At 39.4% G+C, this 20926-nt stretch overlaps 1 protein-coding gene across 2 annotated transcripts; it reads right to left on the bottom strand.

The window, feature by feature from the left end:
* Positions 1-320: 320 nt before the first annotated feature.
* On the bottom strand, positions 321-19500 carry si:ch211-51c14.1 (protein kinase C and casein kinase substrate in neurons protein 3). 2 transcript variants are annotated; one of them, XM_063472388.1, is made up of 10 exons: positions 19284-19500; positions 16611-16678; positions 10314-10470; positions 9946-10181; positions 7985-8140; positions 6420-6595; positions 5560-5680; positions 5408-5478; positions 5235-5314; positions 321-3563 (listed from the first exon to the last, which is right to left on the bottom strand). In XM_063472388.1, the coding sequence occupies exons 2-10, from the start codon at positions 16668-16670 to the stop codon at positions 3454-3456; spliced, it is 1167 nt and encodes a 388-aa protein (XP_063328458.1). In that variant the 5' UTR covers positions 16671-16678; positions 19284-19500; the 3' UTR covers positions 321-3453. The 2 variants fall into 2 exon arrangements, with proteins under 2 accessions (XP_063328458.1, XP_063328457.1); XM_063472387.1 differs by lacking the exon at positions 19284-19500 and adding an exon at positions 18838-19055.
* Between the last annotated feature and the right edge of the window lie 1426 nt (positions 19501-20926).

The following is a 20926-nucleotide window of genomic DNA, read 5'->3' as shown; positions in this document are numbered from 1 at the left end:
AGTAGTTTTCTTGGCTGACGGCCATGAGCTGATGTAAGAATACATCTGATGCTGCAGAGGAGTCATCGAGATAAAGAGCAGCATTTGACCTGGATACAGCTCTCTTGACATGGACACAAGACTTAAAAATGACTGTGTGTGTGTGAGTATGTGTGTGTGTACATGTAATAACATCCACAGGGAGGACTGTGGGACTCCAGGGGGTGATGTCATAGTGATTCATAATTCACACACACAGAATAATGACTCTTTTTCTCTGTCTCACACAACACACACACTTATTGTTTCCATCCCACATCTAATAACACTTCTTTTGTTTGTGTAACAAGTTCGGTTTTTATTTTAAAAAGACAGGGGATTTGAAAGGTCATACATTTACATGACAAAGAACGACACACAGCAACAGCACATATAGAGATACTATAATAGGCAAACCCAGCACGTTCCTCACTTTGGTAAAGATGCTCTCTGTGATAGGTACAATCTAATAACAGAAGATTAGATATTACAGACAGACAGAAAGACTAACTGTTCCCCAGGAGTTACCCAGAAGGAACAGTGTGACATGCTAAGAAATATTACTATTCCCCATGACATTTTCTCCTTTTCTAAAAGCAACTTAATGCTTTAATGATTTTAGTCCCACAGCAAAGATCATTGTGACCCATAATGACAGATAATAGGGCTCACCTGGAGAAAGACTTCTCCTTTAACTGAAGGTGCAACATCAAAATTTTTAAATCATGAATGGACTTCATCTTTAAGCACTTTTCCTCTTTGATCTTCAAAGGCCTGCATGCACCTCATTTATGATTTTCGTGATAGAGTTGCTAAACTTTGAAAGGCCTCCTAACCAGGAGGGGATTCTGAGGTTCAGTGCAAAGGCACTTTCACATCTAAACCTAATATTTTCAATTACTTGTGCTGCAGAGTTGAACAAATTTGAACTTAAAAATGAGACAGCCAGCCAGCAGCAGGCAGGTGAGGTGAAAAATGCTTTCTTGGAAACAGATTTACTTCTTGTATGCAGGTTGGGTCACACAGCTAGTTGGGCAGTTTTCTGTTATCTCAATTGCTCTACAGATCTTTACATTTGTATCTGTTTGAAGTTGTGTATATTTATCTGCTAAAATGTTTCCTATAATGAACTTTCACCTCTGTACCATAGTTGGGTCTTTATCTTACAAAATAAAAAGGGGAATTTGTTGTGATTTGGCGATATATGATAAAGCTGAACTGAACCTTTCCCACAGTTTTTATGGTGTTTTACATGAGGTGGCACATTGATGTGCAAGGGGTAACTGATAGTTGTGCGAAGTCATATGTATGATCCCTGCAATCCATGTATGATTTTTTTTAACATTGCAGGTTTTTATTTAAATCTATATTGCAATGTTCTTCGCAGGTACTTAATGCCCAAAGTGACATTGAAAACAGCTCGTGTTAACACTGGAAAATCTATCACAGGTAGAGGAATAAGTAGGTATAACAAACACAAATAGAAACGAAGTAGTCCTGAATAAATATAACGGGGTATTAAATAACCCCACTCAGACATTTTAGTTGCTAAAATAGCTCGGGCCCAGCCTTGCACAATGAGTGCAACACTTATCATGTCTTCTGTGAAAGCCCACAAGCCACTGGCTGACCCACTATCCCAAAATATGGCTTCTAATGACTGTAAAGCTGTCCTGTTTATATGCTGTGTGAGTGGTAATGAATAACAAAGCGTAGGAATACAAAATTTAGTGAGTGTGTAAGAATATAATGCAATGGATGCTAACAAGGTAGGAAGTTTTATTGTTTATGTCAGCGTGTTATTAAATCTGTTTTTCAGCCTTCATCGTATTTTGTAAGAAGGCGTGAAGAATAAGTGTGTTTATAATAACCTGCACTTTAATATACCTGCTTGTTTTTAATGTAATACGTGTTAACAGACCTCTAACAGTTACTGGTTCAGTTTAGCAGGTACAGTACTGGTGAAGAAATATTACACCATAAACTGTTTCTTAAACTGCAGTGTCATTCCAGCGCAGGGTGTTAAACTTGGACTGACTGATTGGGGTCAGTGGAAACAAACTAGTGATGATCGTGTTGCCTTCACAAAGAGTATATGGCAACCCTGATTGCAAGCACTTCCCTCACTGATGCAGAGGCTGGGCAGAAAAGGACAAGCAATAAGAATTTCAAAATGATGAACAGCTGCAAATTGATAAACAAATTTGAAGCAATATAAAAACATTTAGTTGTGTTTTTAGCCTTGTTGGAAATATTTGGTGATTTAGCTGCTAAATGTGTTTGTTTGTCTGCTGTAGCTGGTGCTGGTGCTGCTAAGGTCACATTCAGTGGATTTTAAGAGCATTTTCTCAGCTTGAGTAAGAGTGAACCAAAACTGTAAAGCTGTAAGCCCGAAAGAATAAAACCAGTGAGCTGAAATATTCAGAGAATATTCTCTGGATTCTCTTCTGGGTTTGCCACTGGGTTCAATCTCTATCACATACAAATAGTCAAGCAATAAATTCTTAATAGGAAAATAGTGATGAAAGCTGATTTAAGTCAACTCGGTACGAACTAAGACAGCATTGGACTTTGTGGGGTGTGAGTTGATGCTGGTGTGGGTAACACAGCTTCACTGTGGGCTAACTGAGGGTTATACAGGATCCCTAATGACTTTCTGTTCCTTTAAACCACAAAAACAGAAGAGGAATACAGTCGACATGGCTTTCTGCATCTATTAGGCTGACTCCAACTGTACGGCTGCTTCGGAATAATTATAATCACAGTTTTAGCAACGCTTTCTTCATATATTGTGAGGCTTTGTGAGCATTTTAAAAGCATGAGGCTTAAAAAACAGCTTAAAGAAAATAGCAGTCCCACACACATTTTATTCAGGGGATAAGCCAAGGGGTGGCAGGAGATGGCTGCTGTAGACTAGCCCTGTGGCCACCCCACATAACCAATAATGACACCTATTAAAGGGCTATGTACAAACATACTCCTACATTCTCTGACCTGCAGTGATTTTCCATGCAGGAAAAATAAAAATCCATGTGACGATGGATGTAATGGTCTTAGCTTGGCCACCCCTTTAAAATTTTCTGGCTACACCACTGACTCCAGCACCAAATAACTGTGTACCGTTATACTCCATCATGTTATTTCTTTCTTTACATTAAAGTATTGTTTATTTATATGGCTTCAATACAAGTGGTCTATGCATAGTGTGTATATTAAAACATATATCAAAAGTCCTTCAAGAGATTACAAACCTGGGCACTTTTAAAAATCTCTGTATGCCAAAATTTCCATCGCCTTGTGCTGACACGCTTCTTTGGCTAACAGCTACTTTATGTGGACTTTTACAGCACTGATTTTGTGTTTTTAGATGTTTATATATTTACTCAGGCTGTCATGTGGTATTTGACATAACAAAGATCTTTCACATTCAGGTAACTACACCACCTCCACGTAGTTGGCTGGGTAAAGCCCCTCCCACCCATCATCCTTCTTCCCTCGACACCATCCTTGGTCATCCTCATCCTCGATCTTTAGAAACTCTTCACCTGGAGGGAAGAAGAGAAAATTAATTTCTGTATTTGTTTTTTAAAACTATTACAACAATTTTTCAAACATCTATTCAATTCAATTTTATTTATATAGCGCCAAATCACAACAGTCACCTCAAGGTGCTTTATATTGTAAGGTAGACCCTACAATAACACATACAGAGGAAAAACCCAACAATCATATGACCCCCTATGAGCACTTTGGCAACAGTGGGAAGGAAAAACTCCTTTTTAACAGGAAGAAACCTCCGGCAGAACCAGGCTCAGGGAGGGGCGGCCATCTTCTGCAAACAGTTGGGGTGAGCGAAGCCTTATAACCCTTATATTTGTTTTGTCAGGCCAGCAACCATAAAAAAGAGCCTATAACAGCTCAAACGTATATTTTATTTAACTGTAAAATCAATGATTCAAACCATTCTGCTTAGTAATTTCATGTAATAATAGTCGTAGTACATTTGAAATAAAGCTGTATAGGGGTGCTTTCAGCAAGTAAGGCACCAAAGTGCAGTTTCTCTAACGGCCACTTGAGGCAGCCTTCAAAAGCTAATACCCAAAGATTCTCTGATAAAGTTGCAATCGATACATTATATATGTTTCTAGCTTTATTTTCAAGCTGATATACTAAAGTCCAGAAAAGGCAAGATGGGTAAATAAGGACAACTAATCAAAATGTACAAAAGCTATCAAATAATCTGGGAAAACTTATAGAGTAACAACAAAAAAAAAGAGCAAGACCCTAGGGATTGAGACACAGATGAAAAGAATCACTAAAGGAAAAAGTAAAAATAATGCAAGGCATGAAAGGAACACAGCCTTCAACATATAAAAAGAAAACAACCAAAAGACACATTAAAATCACACCAGACCTGAAAAATGTGGTGCAGACACTAACAGAAAGATGAGATAGAGGAAGGAACTGCAAAGTATAACTGCAACGAATAGCAACCAAGACATGAAACAAAACAACACTGAAACTCATTACTAGAATAATCGTGAACTAGAAACAGGAACCAAAGAAAATAAGGTGCACTATACTAGGATAATAAAGACGTGAAACAGGAACCCAACAATAATCAAAAACTGTGAGAAAAAGAATCTAAAAACTTAAAATCAACTTAAAACACTGAGACCAAAATACGTCGGCACTGCTGGTCTCTGTATATTTCATATACTTTTGTATACTTGGATTGTTAACGGTTATTTTTTAATGTACAGTACAAATGAATGACTTGACTCGACACTAATGTAGCAGTGTGGCCTCTTTGAATGACAGCTTCAGGTCACTGAGAAAAGCATTTCTGCTGTTGACCTTATAGGATGCAAAAACCTAACAAAGAGGGTCAGTTCTGACTGGCTACCCCATTGGAATTGAAAGTTTGCGAGCCAATGAGTGTGTGGTTTCATATGACAGCTAATCCTCCACTTTGAAATATGGTATGGACTTAATTTTGTATTCAGTGTGAGCCAGAATGTGTGACTGAGCCCATACACTCGGCAGGAAAGTGTTTATGTGAGCCCTGCGCCCTCTCCTCCAAATATGGTCCACATTCTGGCTCCAAAAACATGACTACAGCCTTAAAGCCAAGGCTGAGGCTTCAAAATATGAATATACAGAGAAGCGGCTGAGTTCACAGTGACGTCATTCATCTTGCAGTGGACGGTGTTTACCTGCTTTAAAGGACAGCTCATCTGTCTCCTGGCCGACGTAATCATACAGAGCTCTTACTCTCACTCCCCCGATCATCACGCTGTCAGTGGAAAAAAGAGAAGAGATTAATCTTTGTTTGCTTCGAAAAAAGCTAGACAACGTTAACAGTTCCCGTTCGGAATAATATCCTCACCTCTTCTCTATTGTTCCTGATTTTTCCACTTCTTTTTTCCCTTTTTTGCTTTTCTTTTCAGGTGTCCATTCCTGAAAAACCATTGGAATAAAAGTAACATAAATAAAGTGCACAGAGTTAAACTTAAAATGCTGGAAAATAAAGGGAAATACCTGGAAGTGAGGCCAGTCAGTTGGCATGCCCGGGCCGTGGGTGTTTTTCCACCAGCGAAGGTCCTCTTGCTCATCGATGGCCATCAGTGTGTTGTGGAGCTCATTGTACACGGCCTGCACACTAAATGCCGAGAGATAAACACGAAAATCTCAAATTTGATTTTAATCTATGCTGATCCGTTCCTAAAATTTTGCTGGAAAAGGTTATATCTTCTCTAATAATCCTACTTATCAAAAACAGTCATGCTGTCTCATGTGAATTTTGGATATTTTCCACAGCTCTTTTCTCACATTTAGCTTCAGAGAGGTTCACACTGCTGGAAATACCCTGTGTCCTTTAGGTATAGTATGCCTCATAGTACTTAATAAACACCATGCTATAAGAAACCCAATGATCTGGAATATATGTTACAAATTTTATGTGTACTCTGGATACTGATGATTATATAATTAAAAACATACTTAATCCACTTGCACTGCAATCCAGGACACTTTAAGTTAAGTGTTCCCCCCAAATTAAGCAGATTAATAGTGTATATAATTTCTCTCCTCTCCCTGTGGCTTTGGCTCATTTTTATAAAGTAATTAAGTTGCCATCGTATCCAGTATTTCCTTTATTAGAGTAGAAGAGAGTCGGTGATGTGCTAATATGTAGTGGTATAGCTTTTAATTAGAGGTAAATTAAGTCAAATTATTGATTTCAACATACTTAACTCTAAAGACAGCCCGACACAAGCTGCAGGGTTCACACATAACACAAATCTGTGCTACTTGTTTAATCAAATACATCAATCTTCTAATCAGCAGCGGCAGCAGCACCTTTTCTCAACACCACACACGTACAAAGCACCGTGCTTCACCTCTCATTGTTGGTAATGTCCAGGTGTTTGTGGATGGAGAGGAAAGCCTGTTTGAGAAATACAATCCTCTTGCGCTCCTCCTCCTGTGATTGGTCAAAGACGGACTCCATCTCCTCCATGTAGCGAGGAGCATAGTTGTTCACCTCCTCCAGGACCTTCTCGTAGCGGGCACGGACCTGAAAGTATTTCAAACCAAATTGGCAAATAAAACTTGAGCGGTGGAAATCTAACTATCAAAAAAGCAAAACAAAAATTGTATTAAATGTGTGTCGAATGTCTTACACAAAACTTTTCATCCCACTAAAAACATGCGAAACAAAGAACTCTGGGAAAACAGTCTTCTAAAAAAAACCCTTTGATAAACTGAAGCTAGCTCGCCAAGATAAACAAAACCACTTCAAAATGATTTCACCAGGTTCAGTCAGGAGATTAACTGATATAAAAATATTAAAAATATTAACAAAGCAAAAAATTGCAACATTTAACCTCCCATAGACTATACAGTCCACATAACTGGTAATGAATTTTAACTTGATATAACACTTCACCCATGCCCAGTGCTGACATTAAAGGTTTCCTGTGAAGTAGACATTATTCACAGTACAACAGCAGAAACCACGTCATAAACTTGTGAGAGGATATGAAGACGATTGATTTAAACCACATGAAACATTTCCAGCACTCTTGCACTCCTTGGTCGCTCCACTCTGTCCCGTTTGTATAATTTGACTGTTGTCTGCGCTACTCTGGAGACTAACTATGCTGCTGATTGGTGCTGGCACCTGTCCGTCATCCTGCCTTCCTCAATTGTTTGCTCCTTCTGTGTTTTACCTGCTGCCACTTTGATTCATCTGGCGCCATACTCCAACCACAGCGGGGCTAATTATTGCAGCTGCTTTAAAAGGGGCTGTCAGGCCAGGGAGCAGTCTTTTCCATGTTTGGAATGGTTACTTGTACTTTGGTCACGTAATTTATAGTGAAGGGTTTACGCCTGCTAGGTTCTGATTCATTAACCTGCTTCTTTTGCTCTCCATTTGGGGAATTTGTAAATTAGGAAAGGTAACAGTACTTGTATTATTGTTCACCACACAGTTAGATTCCTTTTATTAGAGATACTAGTAATAAGGGTCCTTCTTTTCTCTCTAACGTTTGCTTTGGACAGGCTAGTAAGACGTGTAATTAATTTCTTTGCTTTTGTTAACTAGAATACTGATATCACATACTTAGCATGTGGAGGTGCATCCACATGCTTTACACCTCTGATTTATTAGTTTAAAACCATAAAGGAACACAATAAACTACTTAACAGTCACTAAACCTTTTCCCTGTGGTTTATTAATGTCACTCCCTTTTCTCCTGGTAAACCAGGATTGTAACAGGCACCCTTCCACGGAGCATCAGTGGTAAGGTACGGATCTACTCAGATTCCAAAGTAAGATTCCGTAACTCATCCTTCATGCTTCACCTGTTTTAATTAATTATTAATTATGCAATGATTTTTTTTTAAAAAATGCTCCGAGGCCAGAAACTCCACAGTGGACAGTACAGTGACATGTGATGTGCACCTTCTCGGCCTCCTGTTGAGCCACTTCTCTCTCCTCCTGGATCTTCTTCTGTTTGTCTATGGAGACGTCCGGGTTTCCCTGAGCGTGTGCCTCTCGCTCTCTGGCTACCTGCTCTTTACGGCTCACTTTATGGTATGCTCTTCTTGCTTTATCCAGCTGTGGATGCAAACCAAAGCACAGACTGACTATATGGAGTCAATGCACAATAGACAAGGATAGAAATACACCGATTACACTAACACCAGGAATCATACAATTCACTTACAGGCATTTCAGAGGCACTTAAGCTAAGATGCACCTGACTCTGAAAAGCACATTACTGAATAAATTCATTTTGAAATAGCAGTGCATTAGCTTCCTGTTTTCTAAATATAGTATTTGAATTGAGGCCATTTACTTAATGAGAAACCATCTGCGATGCCACAGTCACTTCTAGTACATATGAAAAATTGATCCCCTAAGGGCTCGTCTTTTGAGGCAAATTTATATTTTTGATGCATGTCCCTTGCTGCTCTCATTTCACAGTAAGGTACAGATTCAAGTGGCTCATTGCATCAGAACACAAACACTCTTGAGAACTGGGTTTCTGGCACTGGCGCAAAATAAGGCTTGGGAATGTCACAGAGAAAAGGCTCCCAGAAGCGAACATTAAAATGTCATGATGACCAGAGCTGTCTGGAGTGGAGTTGTGAAGCCATGGACTGTATATAAAAGATGTATTGATGCCCTCTAGTGGTTACAGAGACTTTACATGGACTCCACTAGCACTAAGTTAGACTCCAGAATAAACCTCCAGAGAAGCTAAGCAAAATGAAGTTAAGCAGGAAGTAGCAAAAACTGTAGTTCCTCTGGTGACCACTTGAGGCTGGCTTCACAAGAGTGAGTGAATCTCCACAGACTTCCATGTTAAAATGTTCAACTAATAGTGTGTGTTGCACCTGGGTAGTTGATCAGTTTATGAATGCAACTTGCTAACCAAATATGCTAGCGTTCGCTAATTACTTAGCACCCTTTTACTCATATAAAGTGCAACAACAACATGGCAGCTGACATTATGGCTTCAAAATGCAGAGTCCAAAACCAATGTGTAATGTCAAGATGGCTACATCCTCATTTTATATATTATCAGTGGTTGCAATGCTAATTAAACATGTGTGTAGCCTCTCAGGTCTGATAAATGAAGCTAATGTGTTTGCTAAATCTTTAGAATCTAAAACAAAAACACATGACTTCAACCTCTCTGATCACTTTGGAGTTTTAACCACTAGAAAAACTAAAATAAATTGCAAAAAAAATTATTAGCTACGTTTCTCTTTAGGAACAGGTGTACTGCTGCTGGAGCGCAAGAACTACACTCCACTTTTTTCTCTCAAAATCAGGAAGTAAAATATTGCATCGGTGAAGCTTATTTCATTAAAGATTTCATTAAATGAGAAATTGGGTGGTCAAAATGTTGATTGAGTAACAATGTCATGCAGTGAGTAAGATGGAAGCGGTGTTCAAAAGCCTCCAGGCTGCAAGTTTATTGTTAATTTACATATCAGTAAAAACAAATTCTTTATTTTTTAAGACTGAATTTGGGAAGAGCTTAATTAAATGTAAAATAATACTGTACGTTTTGAAACTGCTTCTAAAACAAAGTGCTCATAGAGGCAAAAAGCATGTGTGCAGAAAAAAGAATAATAAGAACATATTGTTCAAAGATTATCCCTATCAAAGCAGTGTGACAAATAACAGCTGCCAAGACACACATCACACTGTGTTTGTTACACAAGCGCCAAGACAAACAGTACTTTAGTGGCTGCCTTAGTATGTAATTTATTGCTTCACAACATACTAAACTAACTTTAATGTGGCATTTTATATCTTTGTACGCAGCTCAGTGACTGAGATCAGACAAAAGCTTTTAATTAATATGACGATGTGTAACTACCATAAACAAATCTGGAAAAAAATCTGACCTTTTTAAGTCGTTTGGCCCACGGCTTCTGAGCACGTGCAAACCCCGTCTCAGTGTCGTGGGACTCCTTGAAACCCCCAAATAACTTCTTGTGGAAGGTGTCCTTCTGCCAGGTCCTAACCCGGTCCCCATCCTCCGACACCAGGGAGCGACAGATGGTGGCGTGTAGGGCGGCAAGCCTGTCGGCGGAGGACAGAAAACACTGCCAAGCCTTCATAAGAGAGCCATATAGAGGACCTGAGGGAGGGAGGAGGAGAAGAAGATGACACACCATTAAAATTACTTCTGTATTTCAGTAATAATTGGGACAGGATTTTGAAATAATATCATTTCCACATTCATCATATGTGTTGAGGTTACTGATCTTACTAGAGTCCACCACCGGCTTCCACTTGTTGCTCCATTCACTGAGCTGCTGGGCGTACTGCCTCTCCACGCGCGCTCTCTCTTGGAAACACGCCACTATGTCATTACAGGCCTGGAAAGCATCTTCTGTTCGCTTCACAGTGCGCTGATAGTTCCCAGGCTGCCAGGACACAAAGAGAGAGGAAGATTTGCTTTCCACATCATAAACACATGAAGTGGATGGAAGGTTAAATGGATTTGATGCTTTAAACTCTAAAGTCTTTTAATTTTTTTGGCTTTAAAAAGTTAGAAGTTAACAAAAAATGTTCCAGTGTTCAGTGATTTAGTTTCTTTTCTTTAGTTTTATTATTTCAGTGCCAGAGAATCCAAAACGGTACATTTGTTCAGTTTATTCCTGGAAATATGGAGACCCAAAACTGAATAACACAAACAAAAAGATTACTCCAACTGGTATTGCAAGCACACTGCTACTGGTGCTTGTTACTACTACTGCTCCTAATTTGTAATATTCGTAACATATTAAAAATAGACTATTATAAGTAGAAATATTAGGGCAAATATCCACTGCCTGAAGCTTGGTTTTTTATAGTAACTCAGTTTTGTTGTTTAGATTACTCAAAGCAGACCTATTATGGTCATTTCCAGCTCCATGTTTTTAATCTCGGGCTCTACTAGAGTAGCTTAGTATGGGTCACAGTTTAAAATAATCCTTATTTAACCTATGATGGATCTTGGTGCAGACCCTCACTTAATCCTGTGTCTGCCCCCTTCCCTTTAACCTAGCCGTCTTCTGATTGGCTGCCCCTCGTAAACAGAAGGTTTGAACAGCAAGTCATTTTGTCCTCAAGAAAAGGGAATTCAAATCCTTGTCTAAATTTTAAATAAATTTGCCGCATATTTTAAGGGTAACTGTTTAACTACATTTAGTACAGTTTAAACCCTTGAATGGAAGCTCCAGTCAGCGACTGCTGAGCCGTGGATCCTGCATGTTCAAACCTTACTGCACACTAATAACATATCAGAAGCAATTTTCCTGGCAACAACTAATAATCTGTACTCAAAATGACATTTGATTGCAATACTGTGGAAGCTCAATGAGAGAGAGGTGAGAAGATTGAGCCCTCTCTTAAATATTCCCTTAATATATGACTGCAGTCAGGAACTGCAAACAAAGCTTGGCTTTGTTTAAAGCCTGGCTTTAAACAAAGCCTCCAACATATCTAAAGCTCATCAAAAGCTCACTAATTACATTTTGTGTTTAAAACAATGATTTGTTTTAATGGTTTTGTGCCAGAATATTTGTTAGCCAGAAACTGTAACTTTCTGGAGGTTTGCTGTCAGTTGCTTCAGCAATGCTAAGCAGACTCCAGCTGCACACATTCACTCTACATATGTATAGTAAATATATATAGTACTGATTTCATTTAGTTAGACTTTTACATGGGTGTGTTTCTCTAAATGATCCTCTAAATTATTGTCATAATGACGTCTTACTAAGTTCCATTGAATAATGCACAGTACCAGCAGCTAAATGAAATACACCCGTTACTGTCTTCCTGTTAATCATGTTGTGCAGACGTTGGCTGCAGTTAAATCTGGGGTACAGCAGAGGGTGCTACCAAGGATAAGAGTGAATTGAGCTAAACAGCTAAAATTATTTCCACATGCTTCTTAATAAAATACCAACATGAAAAGAAAACTGAATTTTATTTTACTTTTCACAAATAATGTATGGAAAACTCTTTGAACAGACGATGACCGCTACGTGAGACTCTTCCTGCTGTTAATGCATGAAATCAAAATGTTGGATTCAGTAAGTGAAAGCATCCCCTATGAAACTGAAAGTCCACATAAGCGTGATTTCTTGAATGTTTAGTATTCCTTTGTTTTGTAGTACAAAAGACAAAAATATTAGGTAGAAATGCTACCCTTCCATCATAGTCCTTCCATAGCTGTGACGCTGCAGCAGCAATGTAAGGCTAATCCTCCCACGTGCCACGAGTGACACTTCGCTGGCACTGAGTTTCCGCTGGTAGCACAAATGCCGGCCACAGCGTGAGGCGCGGTCGAAGCCCGTCCATAAAAAGCCAGACAGAGTGAGGACAAGAGAGCAGCAGAGGCAGGGCCCTAAATGTAATAACATCTCTGAAGCAAGTGTGTTGTTTGTGGATGTGGAATTTGGAAATCTCTGCAATTTTCCTGGCAGCTGTCATCAGCTCCTTCTCAGCACTGACTCCTACTCTGTTTTTCACTTTCTGTCAGACTCTATCTGGTTGTCACTGACACATTTAGACAGCTGCTTCAGTGTGATTGTTCGCCATGCTGTTTTAAATTACTTGAGGCAATATAGTTGATGTAAATACCACAAAAAATACAAAGGAGACATGAGTGAACAAGACGTCCCTAAAGCCAACGTTTTACCTGTCAAACACACATGTAACTAATAACCTCAATATCGGGGCTCTGGTTACGGGTTTTGTACGTGTTGGCTCACAGACATGGCTTACTTGGATAGCTCCAAGAGACTATAGTAAAACTGTCTGCGTGCTTTCAGTGTGTCATATACTTTTGGATACTGTAACACAGAATACGCTTCTTTACTTATTTTCTTTGGCAAATTCAGTGTAAGATGATAAGCCTCCAGAGTTACAACAACAGCCTTTGCTTCCAATGTCCAAAGTCTGTAATGGGACTCTTAATTAGCAGTTAATTAAATGCAGGGACAACAGCAGCAAACATGAAACAAATATGCAGTTTTGTGCTTCAGGTAACTAAAGCAATCAACCGATGCAGGGCATCTTTATTATAATGTGACATTTTTCTTAACTCATATTTTGTCTTTTTCATTCTAATTGCAAATGATTTGTTTACTATTCCTGCATTTTGATGTTTTTGTTCAAGTGTAATTTAGAGTGCTTTAAAGAGTGCTGCACGTAGAAGGACGAAGACCCTGAATGTAAAAGTTTTTCATTGTCTGTATTAACACCCTTCAAAAAAAGCAATCAGAGCCTTCAGTGTGCCTTTAATGAAACACTGTAGTTTTAAATGCTTTAATCACGATCACTCGGAGTGTTTCACACGAGCGCCCTCCTCCTTCCTCCTCTATCCTTTCTTTCTTTTTGCCTCTGTTGTGGTTTGCACTGACTTTCCTCACTCGTCTGCGAATTAAGCAGAAACAGCTGAGGAATCCAGTTTGAGGCCAGCGGCAACGCTGCAGAGACCCAGTTGGCCAATAACCGAGGCAGATGCAAATCCGCTACTAGAGAATCAGTCCAAGCAACAAAAGCGGTATCGAAGGAAATGACTAAAGACTTCTGCTGAAAAAAAATTACCTCTCATATAAATAAATGATCACATTCAAACTGTTAAAAGCCTGGCGGGTTTTCATTATAGAACTGCATTAGTGTTAAATGTAGATGAATGGATGGGATGATGAAATTGACGTGTTCCAGATTTTATGTTTCACAACCTGCATATGTGTGTCAAGTTAAAGTATTAGCTGGTAGTAGTGTAGTAGTACCACAGTAGACGCTGCTCTGTTGCTTCGTAGCTGTGATAAAGTTTTAAAGTAAATGTATAATAAGTAAAAGGTAGTGATGGCAATGGCAGTAAAAGTATTAATAAAAGATGAAATGGCATAAAAGAAACATTTCCAGACGATACTCCAAAGTGACTTTACCGCAACTCACGCAAAGAGCAGATGACAGATTCAGGGAAAGCGAGTCAAAAATGTTTGTTCTAGAAAGGAAAAGAAAGTCTGTTACAAATTAAACTCTTAAATCTTTAGTTTTCTACTTGAAAACAAGTGAAAATGTGTTTGAAATATGTGATAATGGCATTATTTACTTTAGTAGCAGACATGCACGTGTCACAGAATGCCCTTATTTAATATAATAAAGCATATAATAGGGGATATAATCCCTTCATATAACTGTGGCAAAGGAGGGCATTAATGTTTTAAAAGGGGCATGCACTGGGTCCAGAGACTGTTTTCACTATGTATAAAGTTGAGGTGACTTTGCCAATGCAAAACCGAAAAGCTGAAGTTTGCAGTATAATGACAGGCAGGCAGCCTTTGAGCACGGCGGCAGGATGACACAGACGGGAACTGGCCTGGAAACACATCCAGCACAACAGGAGGCTTCCAAATTACAGGAGGGGAGAGATGAAAGTGGGGCAGCCAATCGAGGCCAACGGCAGACAAAGCCAATATTAAAGCGGCAGCACACTCAAATTAGACAGTCAGGCACTCTGAAGTGTTTACAGCCTTAAAATATGGTGGCAAAACTGGGCTATGACTTGTAAACAGAGTGCATGGTAGTTCACAGAGATGGGTATATGGCCGATGTGCTGTGTGTACATTTGGGCTTCGGTGAGAGAGATAATGCTTAGGATTTATCTTTTATGTTTGTGGAAACAGGTCTGTTCTACAGACTGTTTATTTTTCTCATTCTGTCTACGTTGGTGCTGTGAAATAAAAGCCACTTTTGTATTGTATATAAAAATGCAGCAGAAGGTCTAAACTTGATCCCTATTTTGCTTTTTGTGCTGCAGATGTTATTCTGTACCTCTCTGATGTCTCTGTTTAGTGTGAAGCTGCAGCCTGTTAACTGAGCTCGGCACTTCGCCTGCAGCCTCGTTATCACTGCACCAGGTAAAGAAATGATCTGGGACTGGGACACATCCATCATTAATACATCAGCGTGTCCTAAGCGTACTGTTGTTTTCTTATGGATTAAATAAACATGTTAATTAGCGAGATCTGGAGATGCTGGTGGAATAAGTGTAACGATGTAATATAACCAAGAACTTTTTAGACTTCTTGATACAGTTTGCACTGAATGGATCCCGATGGACGTGTAGCCCATTTTGGAGAGGAGGTTTTGAAACAGAAAATATAGTTACATTTTTAGATTATTTTTTAACTTAATATCTTTCTTTCTTAAGATTTCATTTTGACAGTTTTGCAGGGAAGCGTAGAAAGGAAAGAGGAGGAGAGAGAGTGGACTCAAACTCAGGCTTCTGCACTTCAGACATAAGGCATAGGGACACCTGCTTGACTGAACCAGCCAAACCAGAACCCTCAGTAAGGCCTTTCTGTCAGTACTGGGAACACTGAGGCACCATGAGATACTTTACAGCACTCGCCAATTTATATTTATTCATCAAGCAGCAGCAGCCCCCCTGACAGCAGTCACCTTCAATCACCACAGCCAGCTGCTTTGTGTATACATGTGGAAGTTTCTGTTATGGCTTGACTACTCTTCTAACATCTGTTTTAGTTGTCATTTGGAAATGTGTGCTTAAGAAAGTGTGTCACGTCCAAAGACAGTAAAAAATGGAGAAAGCTTCAAGGTCTGAAAAGTGAAGCCAGCTTGAAGATGCGTAAACCCGATTTCTTTTTCATGTCCACCAGGGGGCGATACCTGTGGCTGCAGAAAGACCTCTTGTCCCATATAATTCAATGGCAAGACAGTCCTCAGAGCTGATCTCTGTAAACACTTTTCTGACAAGTTTATGGGCTCTGTCAGCGATTTCAGCCCATACTGAATAAAACATTAAATCCATTTTGTTTTAGAAAGGAGGATAATCCAGGATACGCTCATCTCATCTTTGTGGTCCTGATGTAAATTCTTAACAAACAAATTAAGATGTATTAGCAGAATGCAAGCATTTCAGGTTTCTTTTTTTCTCTACAAGGAGCTGCATAGAATTATTTCAGCTGTATTTTCATTTGCTACATATGGGCTGTCACTGCTGCTCCTGAGACTGAATTTCAGCCAGTTATTTTCCACAATGGGATCAACAGGAAGTGAAATGGCTCCCATAGTTCTAAGGCTAGCTGGTGGCAAGATATTAAGTATATATATCAAACTATTCTGTTAAGTCTCATGCAAAAAAGAGCACAAAAAAACAAAGAAAATAACTTTCTGTGAAAGCATTAAGTGAAATTTTTATAGGAAAAAACATTTTTTATTTGGTCCCCAGACTCAGTCCAAACAAACACATGGAATAAGTCAATGAGCCAAAAGCCTTCAGTGAGAGCTGTGTTAAATCCTCGCGAGGCAGTTTGGAGAGTAACTATTCATACTTAAAAGTGAAAACACAGCCTTGTTTAAAAAGTTGTGTTGCCTGAACGACAAAACTCTGGACTGTTTTGGCTGCATGTTCGCTCAGACTTGAGATATGGGGGGGGGAACTATCTTGTGTAGTCTATCTCCCTGTCCCATCATAAGGTATAAACATGTAAACACACAAAGCCAGAGCCCCGCACACACACACACACACAGTTACACATACCATCCAGAAGCTGCGATTGTAGGCATCTTCAAGGCTGTTTTCTGATGGCAAGGTCGACATCCTGTTTTCTGAGAAAGTAAAGAATATCTGATTAGTTTGGACTATGTTTTCTATCATGCTGCCTTTCACTATGATCTTTATGTAGCTGCCATTATCACCTTTCATTTATTGGCTTTAGATTGTTGCAGCTGCAGTATTTGGGTCAAATGTTTGAAATAATCAAGGGATACGTTTAGCTAAAATTATTTTCAGGTACAAAATGCAGATACTTCATAAAATTTAATACTTGAGTACTTTTTTTATCAAACATGCCCCACAGACCTAACATCACTGACACCACTCATGTTATAATGGTTACATGATAAACTACTGGATAAAACAGGGATTTGACTTATTTTATAAATTTAAGATGCAAATATTAATTTAAGCTAATTACCAGTCCACTCTGTTATTTTAAATGTAGTAATTTTTACATATTCACAATTTTCAAGTCTTTATCTTTTACTTTTATGTATCTATTTAACAATTTCCTTGGTTACTTTTGATGGACTGTTTCTCTGTCTACTGCATTTAGCTATCCCTTTCTCCTTGTTGTGTTTTTCAGTGCTCTTAGTGATAGCTCAGTGGGTGGAGATAACTTTAAATTAAATCAGCCCTTTTATATAATAATGTATTTGATCAAATTACCACTTCCCATAAATCCCTTGGCACCAACATGATTCACCACTGGCACAAGTGCTCCGGGTTGGAAATCAATTCTCTCCTGCTATTTTAGGCTCCATGACATGAAGGCATTTCATATCTGTTCAGATAAATAACTAGTGCAACACATGTCAGGACCAATGTGAGGCTATACAGCAGGCGTAACACAGTGACTGAATCAAATATGGAGGCTTTGTACGCCCATCTAAGCGTTGGAAGTTGACGTGTACGGTAAATAGGACCCAGCTGGGATAGTGCAGAAGCTCTGACAACACCAGCAGACATGGACTGTCCTCTCCCAGCATTCCCAGCTTCTGAAACATGAGCTATCCGAAAATAAACAGGGGCTAAGGGTCGGCACATCCTATCACACACTCATTTTCTTCCCATGCTGGTTGCGCTTTGCTCATTTAATATTGACCCATAAACAGCACACTTTCTTTGAACGTAATCGTGCTCTTAGCTGAGTGTTACTTTATGTTCATGTGGTTCTACCTCAAAAAAAGAGAAAGTTTTCCAGTTAAATATTTAAGCACACAGCAGTTTTGCTTCAAATCCTCGAAGCACCCAAAAGCTGAACTCCACCCTGACAGAGCCTTCGTGACTGGCCTGTTTTTCCTGCCTGCAGACATCTCCCCTCATGGCTCCGTTATGCTCACAATTAGATTCAATGATCTTCCCTCAACATCCTGCTGTTCACGGGGCATCACATGCTCCGCTAAGAGAATAATGTCCTGCCTCTTCCTGGCCTCAATCTGCCTCAGTTTGCTTCATCACCACCACTGAGGACTTGTAAATTACGCAACCCAGATATCTGCAAGAGGTCATGAAAATAAAGAATAACCTCTCTCTTAACCCGTTTGACCCTGATTTCCTTTCCCTCTTGCTTTCTGGCTTTCCTCAGGGTATGACCAAGTTTCCAGATAAAATGTGGGGGTGGGGGAGCTCCCGTCATGATATTAATTAATGTGACTGCACGGTTTACTACAAACTGTATACTTTTTACTACGTTTTAGAGTTGCAACCACACTACTTGTGTCAGTGTAATAGCAGATTTATGTATAAATCCCTTATAAGCTGGTAGGAAAGTAAAATCTTTAACCTCCATTCTGGGTTAGCTGTGACTGACTTGTATGCCTCTCCTCGGTGGTTTATCAGCCTTATGCTTCAGTTTATGTGTTTAAAAAAAAGAAAGAAAAGTATGCCGTGCAACTCTGTATCTACTGAGAATGTTTTGTTAGTGACATAAGCCTTTCAACAATGATTTCATAACTCCTTAAATCGATTTTGAGATCCTCTAAAAATGTGGGACTGGCCTAAAGATTTAAAAACCTAAGCCTGAAATCTCCAGAAATATTTATATAAAGATGAAATAAAGTGAGCCGTAGTGTCATTTCCAGTTAGCTCACTGTGACATCTGTGGTATTAGTGAGGCATACCCCACTACTTCTTACTTTCTGACTTTAAATGAGCCACAAACTATCACGTGGTTGCTTTTTCACACAAAAAATATACTACTACTTACCGCCTACAAGCACAGATCTATATCCACCATGAATCCTCCAGACTTTGTATATATTCTCATGTCAGATATAAAATTAGCTCCCCCCGATTCTAAAAGGTTCACGATTGATAATCAGTATCTTGCATTAGCTCAGACTTCATGGATCTAAAACTCCAACTTCTTCACTTGAAAACCAAACCAGCTGAACCCAGAGCCCGTTCAAGTCCATCTGGAGCTTTGATCCAACCAAACTCTCTCACCCCTGTATGCTGAACGCACTTTTACGCACACACTCACTCCTCCCTCTGTCCCCGTTTCATCTGTCACACATAACTCAACACACACTCATTGCATAGAGGAAATATATAGCAACAACTGGACACAGAGCAGAAATAGGAGTGCCGTCACTACGTCTGATCTTACTGAAATGCATCCATTCAGCCATGGCAGGCTAATAGTTTCCTTACCTCTGAACGCTGGGGCCCCTCTCTCATTCACCCCCTGCTCTCTTCTTTTGTTTGCCTAGTTAAAACAGTTTTTTCTTCCCGTCTGCAGTCTGTGTGGAGTCTCTCAGGCTCTTTCCCTCTCTGTCTTGTCTTCTTTATGCTCTTTCTCACTCTCTCCAACTTTGATTTTTCCACCCCTGTTGGACAGTGTTGCTCCTGCTCTTCCCCTTTCTTTGGCCCACTGTTTGTGTCAGATGAGTTGGCTTTTTTTCCCTCCCTTCCTCCTTCTCCTCTTGCCTCCCTCCCTCAACGTCTCTCACTCTCTCTCTCCTCCTCTCTCAGTAAAACAGCTGCAGGAAGCGTATTCCTCTTGTTCTTTGTCAAATATCTACTTTGTCTTTTTCCCTTTCATTTGGTCACTTTACCTCCCTCATGCCACTTTTAATGAAGTGTGGCAGAACATTGGTTTGGGGTGTTTCTTTGTGTCTGTTTGTGTGCATCTCTAAGTGAGTAAGACAATAGCTGAGTCACCCAACCAAAAGTTTATGTTTGGCATGTGTGTTTGGGAGTTAATAACCCTAGTAACCACCTTTTAGAGTTTCAAAAAGAAGTACAAAGCAGCATGGCCAGATAAGGAAACTCCATCTCTCTGCGCTTGCCTTTAACCCCCCTTTTTGCTCCCCACTGTTTTCCCTTGGGATCATTTGGTAGGCCTGCTTCCACAGCTGGAGGATACATCCGGTGTGTGGGTGTGCATATGTGCATGTTTATGTGTTAAAGGCAGAGCTGTTTGAGTGCAAAGCCCTCTAAAGAAGACTTTTGGTGACATAAAGCCTCGTGCAGTGCTGAACTCATGAAACTTCTCCTTGCTGGAACATGCCATGAAAATAACTAGACAGCTGTACATTGCAGTGCTTACACACAGCTGCAACCTGCTGTTAGGAGACAGTAATCCTATGCTGGGAGTACTATAATCAAATGTGGAAGCATAGGAGACAGATATCATGACAACACTGTGAGATCCTGTCATTAAAATGATAATAGACAGAAAATGTCAACACCTGATGTCAGATCCCACTCAAACAGTACAATTGTATTCACCATGTACACTTCATATGTTTAACCCTCAAACAGCCAAGATGTTTTAGTGACTAAAATGACCCAGTGTGTTAAAGTTTTGTGTTTATCATGTGCTGTTTCCCTTGTGCAAGACGTATTGCACGTATCTGCAACATGGAGTTTAAAAAAAAACCTGTAACACTAAATGACATTTATTTAGGAATCCTTGTCTCTTCTTCTTACAAAGCAAATTTTCTTGTTTCAATAATACCACAAAATCATACTTTTAAATTTCAGGCATGTTTTCAAGTATCCTTGCATCATGTTCATCCCAAAATGCAAATGAACTGGTGACTCAGTAACAGAGAAGTCAACATAGTCAGGCTACTTTTTCATCGCCTGTTTCTTCCATGCATCCTTTTTAAATTAAATCTAAAACCTTTTTTTGTATTTGAGGAATATTTTAAAATACTTTGTGCAGAAAAAAAAGAAGCTCAGAATACTTATACATTAAAATATCTGAAAATCTGGACTTTAAAAGTGAGGTGCACTATGTGAAATAGTTACAAACAAATATAAATATATTTCAAAAATAGCCCAACTCC

Source organism: Pelmatolapia mariae, linkage group LG4 (genome assembly GCF_036321145.2).
Source record: "Pelmatolapia mariae isolate MD_Pm_ZW linkage group LG4, Pm_UMD_F_2, whole genome shotgun sequence".
NCBI lineage: Eukaryota > Metazoa > Chordata > Actinopteri > Cichliformes > Cichlidae > Pelmatolapia > Pelmatolapia mariae.
The sequence above is the reverse complement of the archived record's forward strand: the minus strand, read 5'-3'. Positions and strand labels throughout refer to the sequence as shown.

Coding starts and splice junctions, on each gene's coding strand:
- si:ch211-51c14.1 (XM_063472388.1), bottom strand. CDS start 16,670: ATGTCGACCTTGCCATCAGAAAACAGCCTTGAAGATGCCTACAATCGC. Junction 10,471..16,610: donor ACAATCGCAGCTTCTGGATG/GTATGTGTAACT, acceptor GTGTCCTGGCAG/CCTGGGAACTATCAGCGCAC. Junction 6,596..7,984: donor CTCAACAGGAGGCCGAGAAG/GTGCACATCACA, acceptor AAATACTTTCAG/GTCCGTGCCCGCTACGAGAA.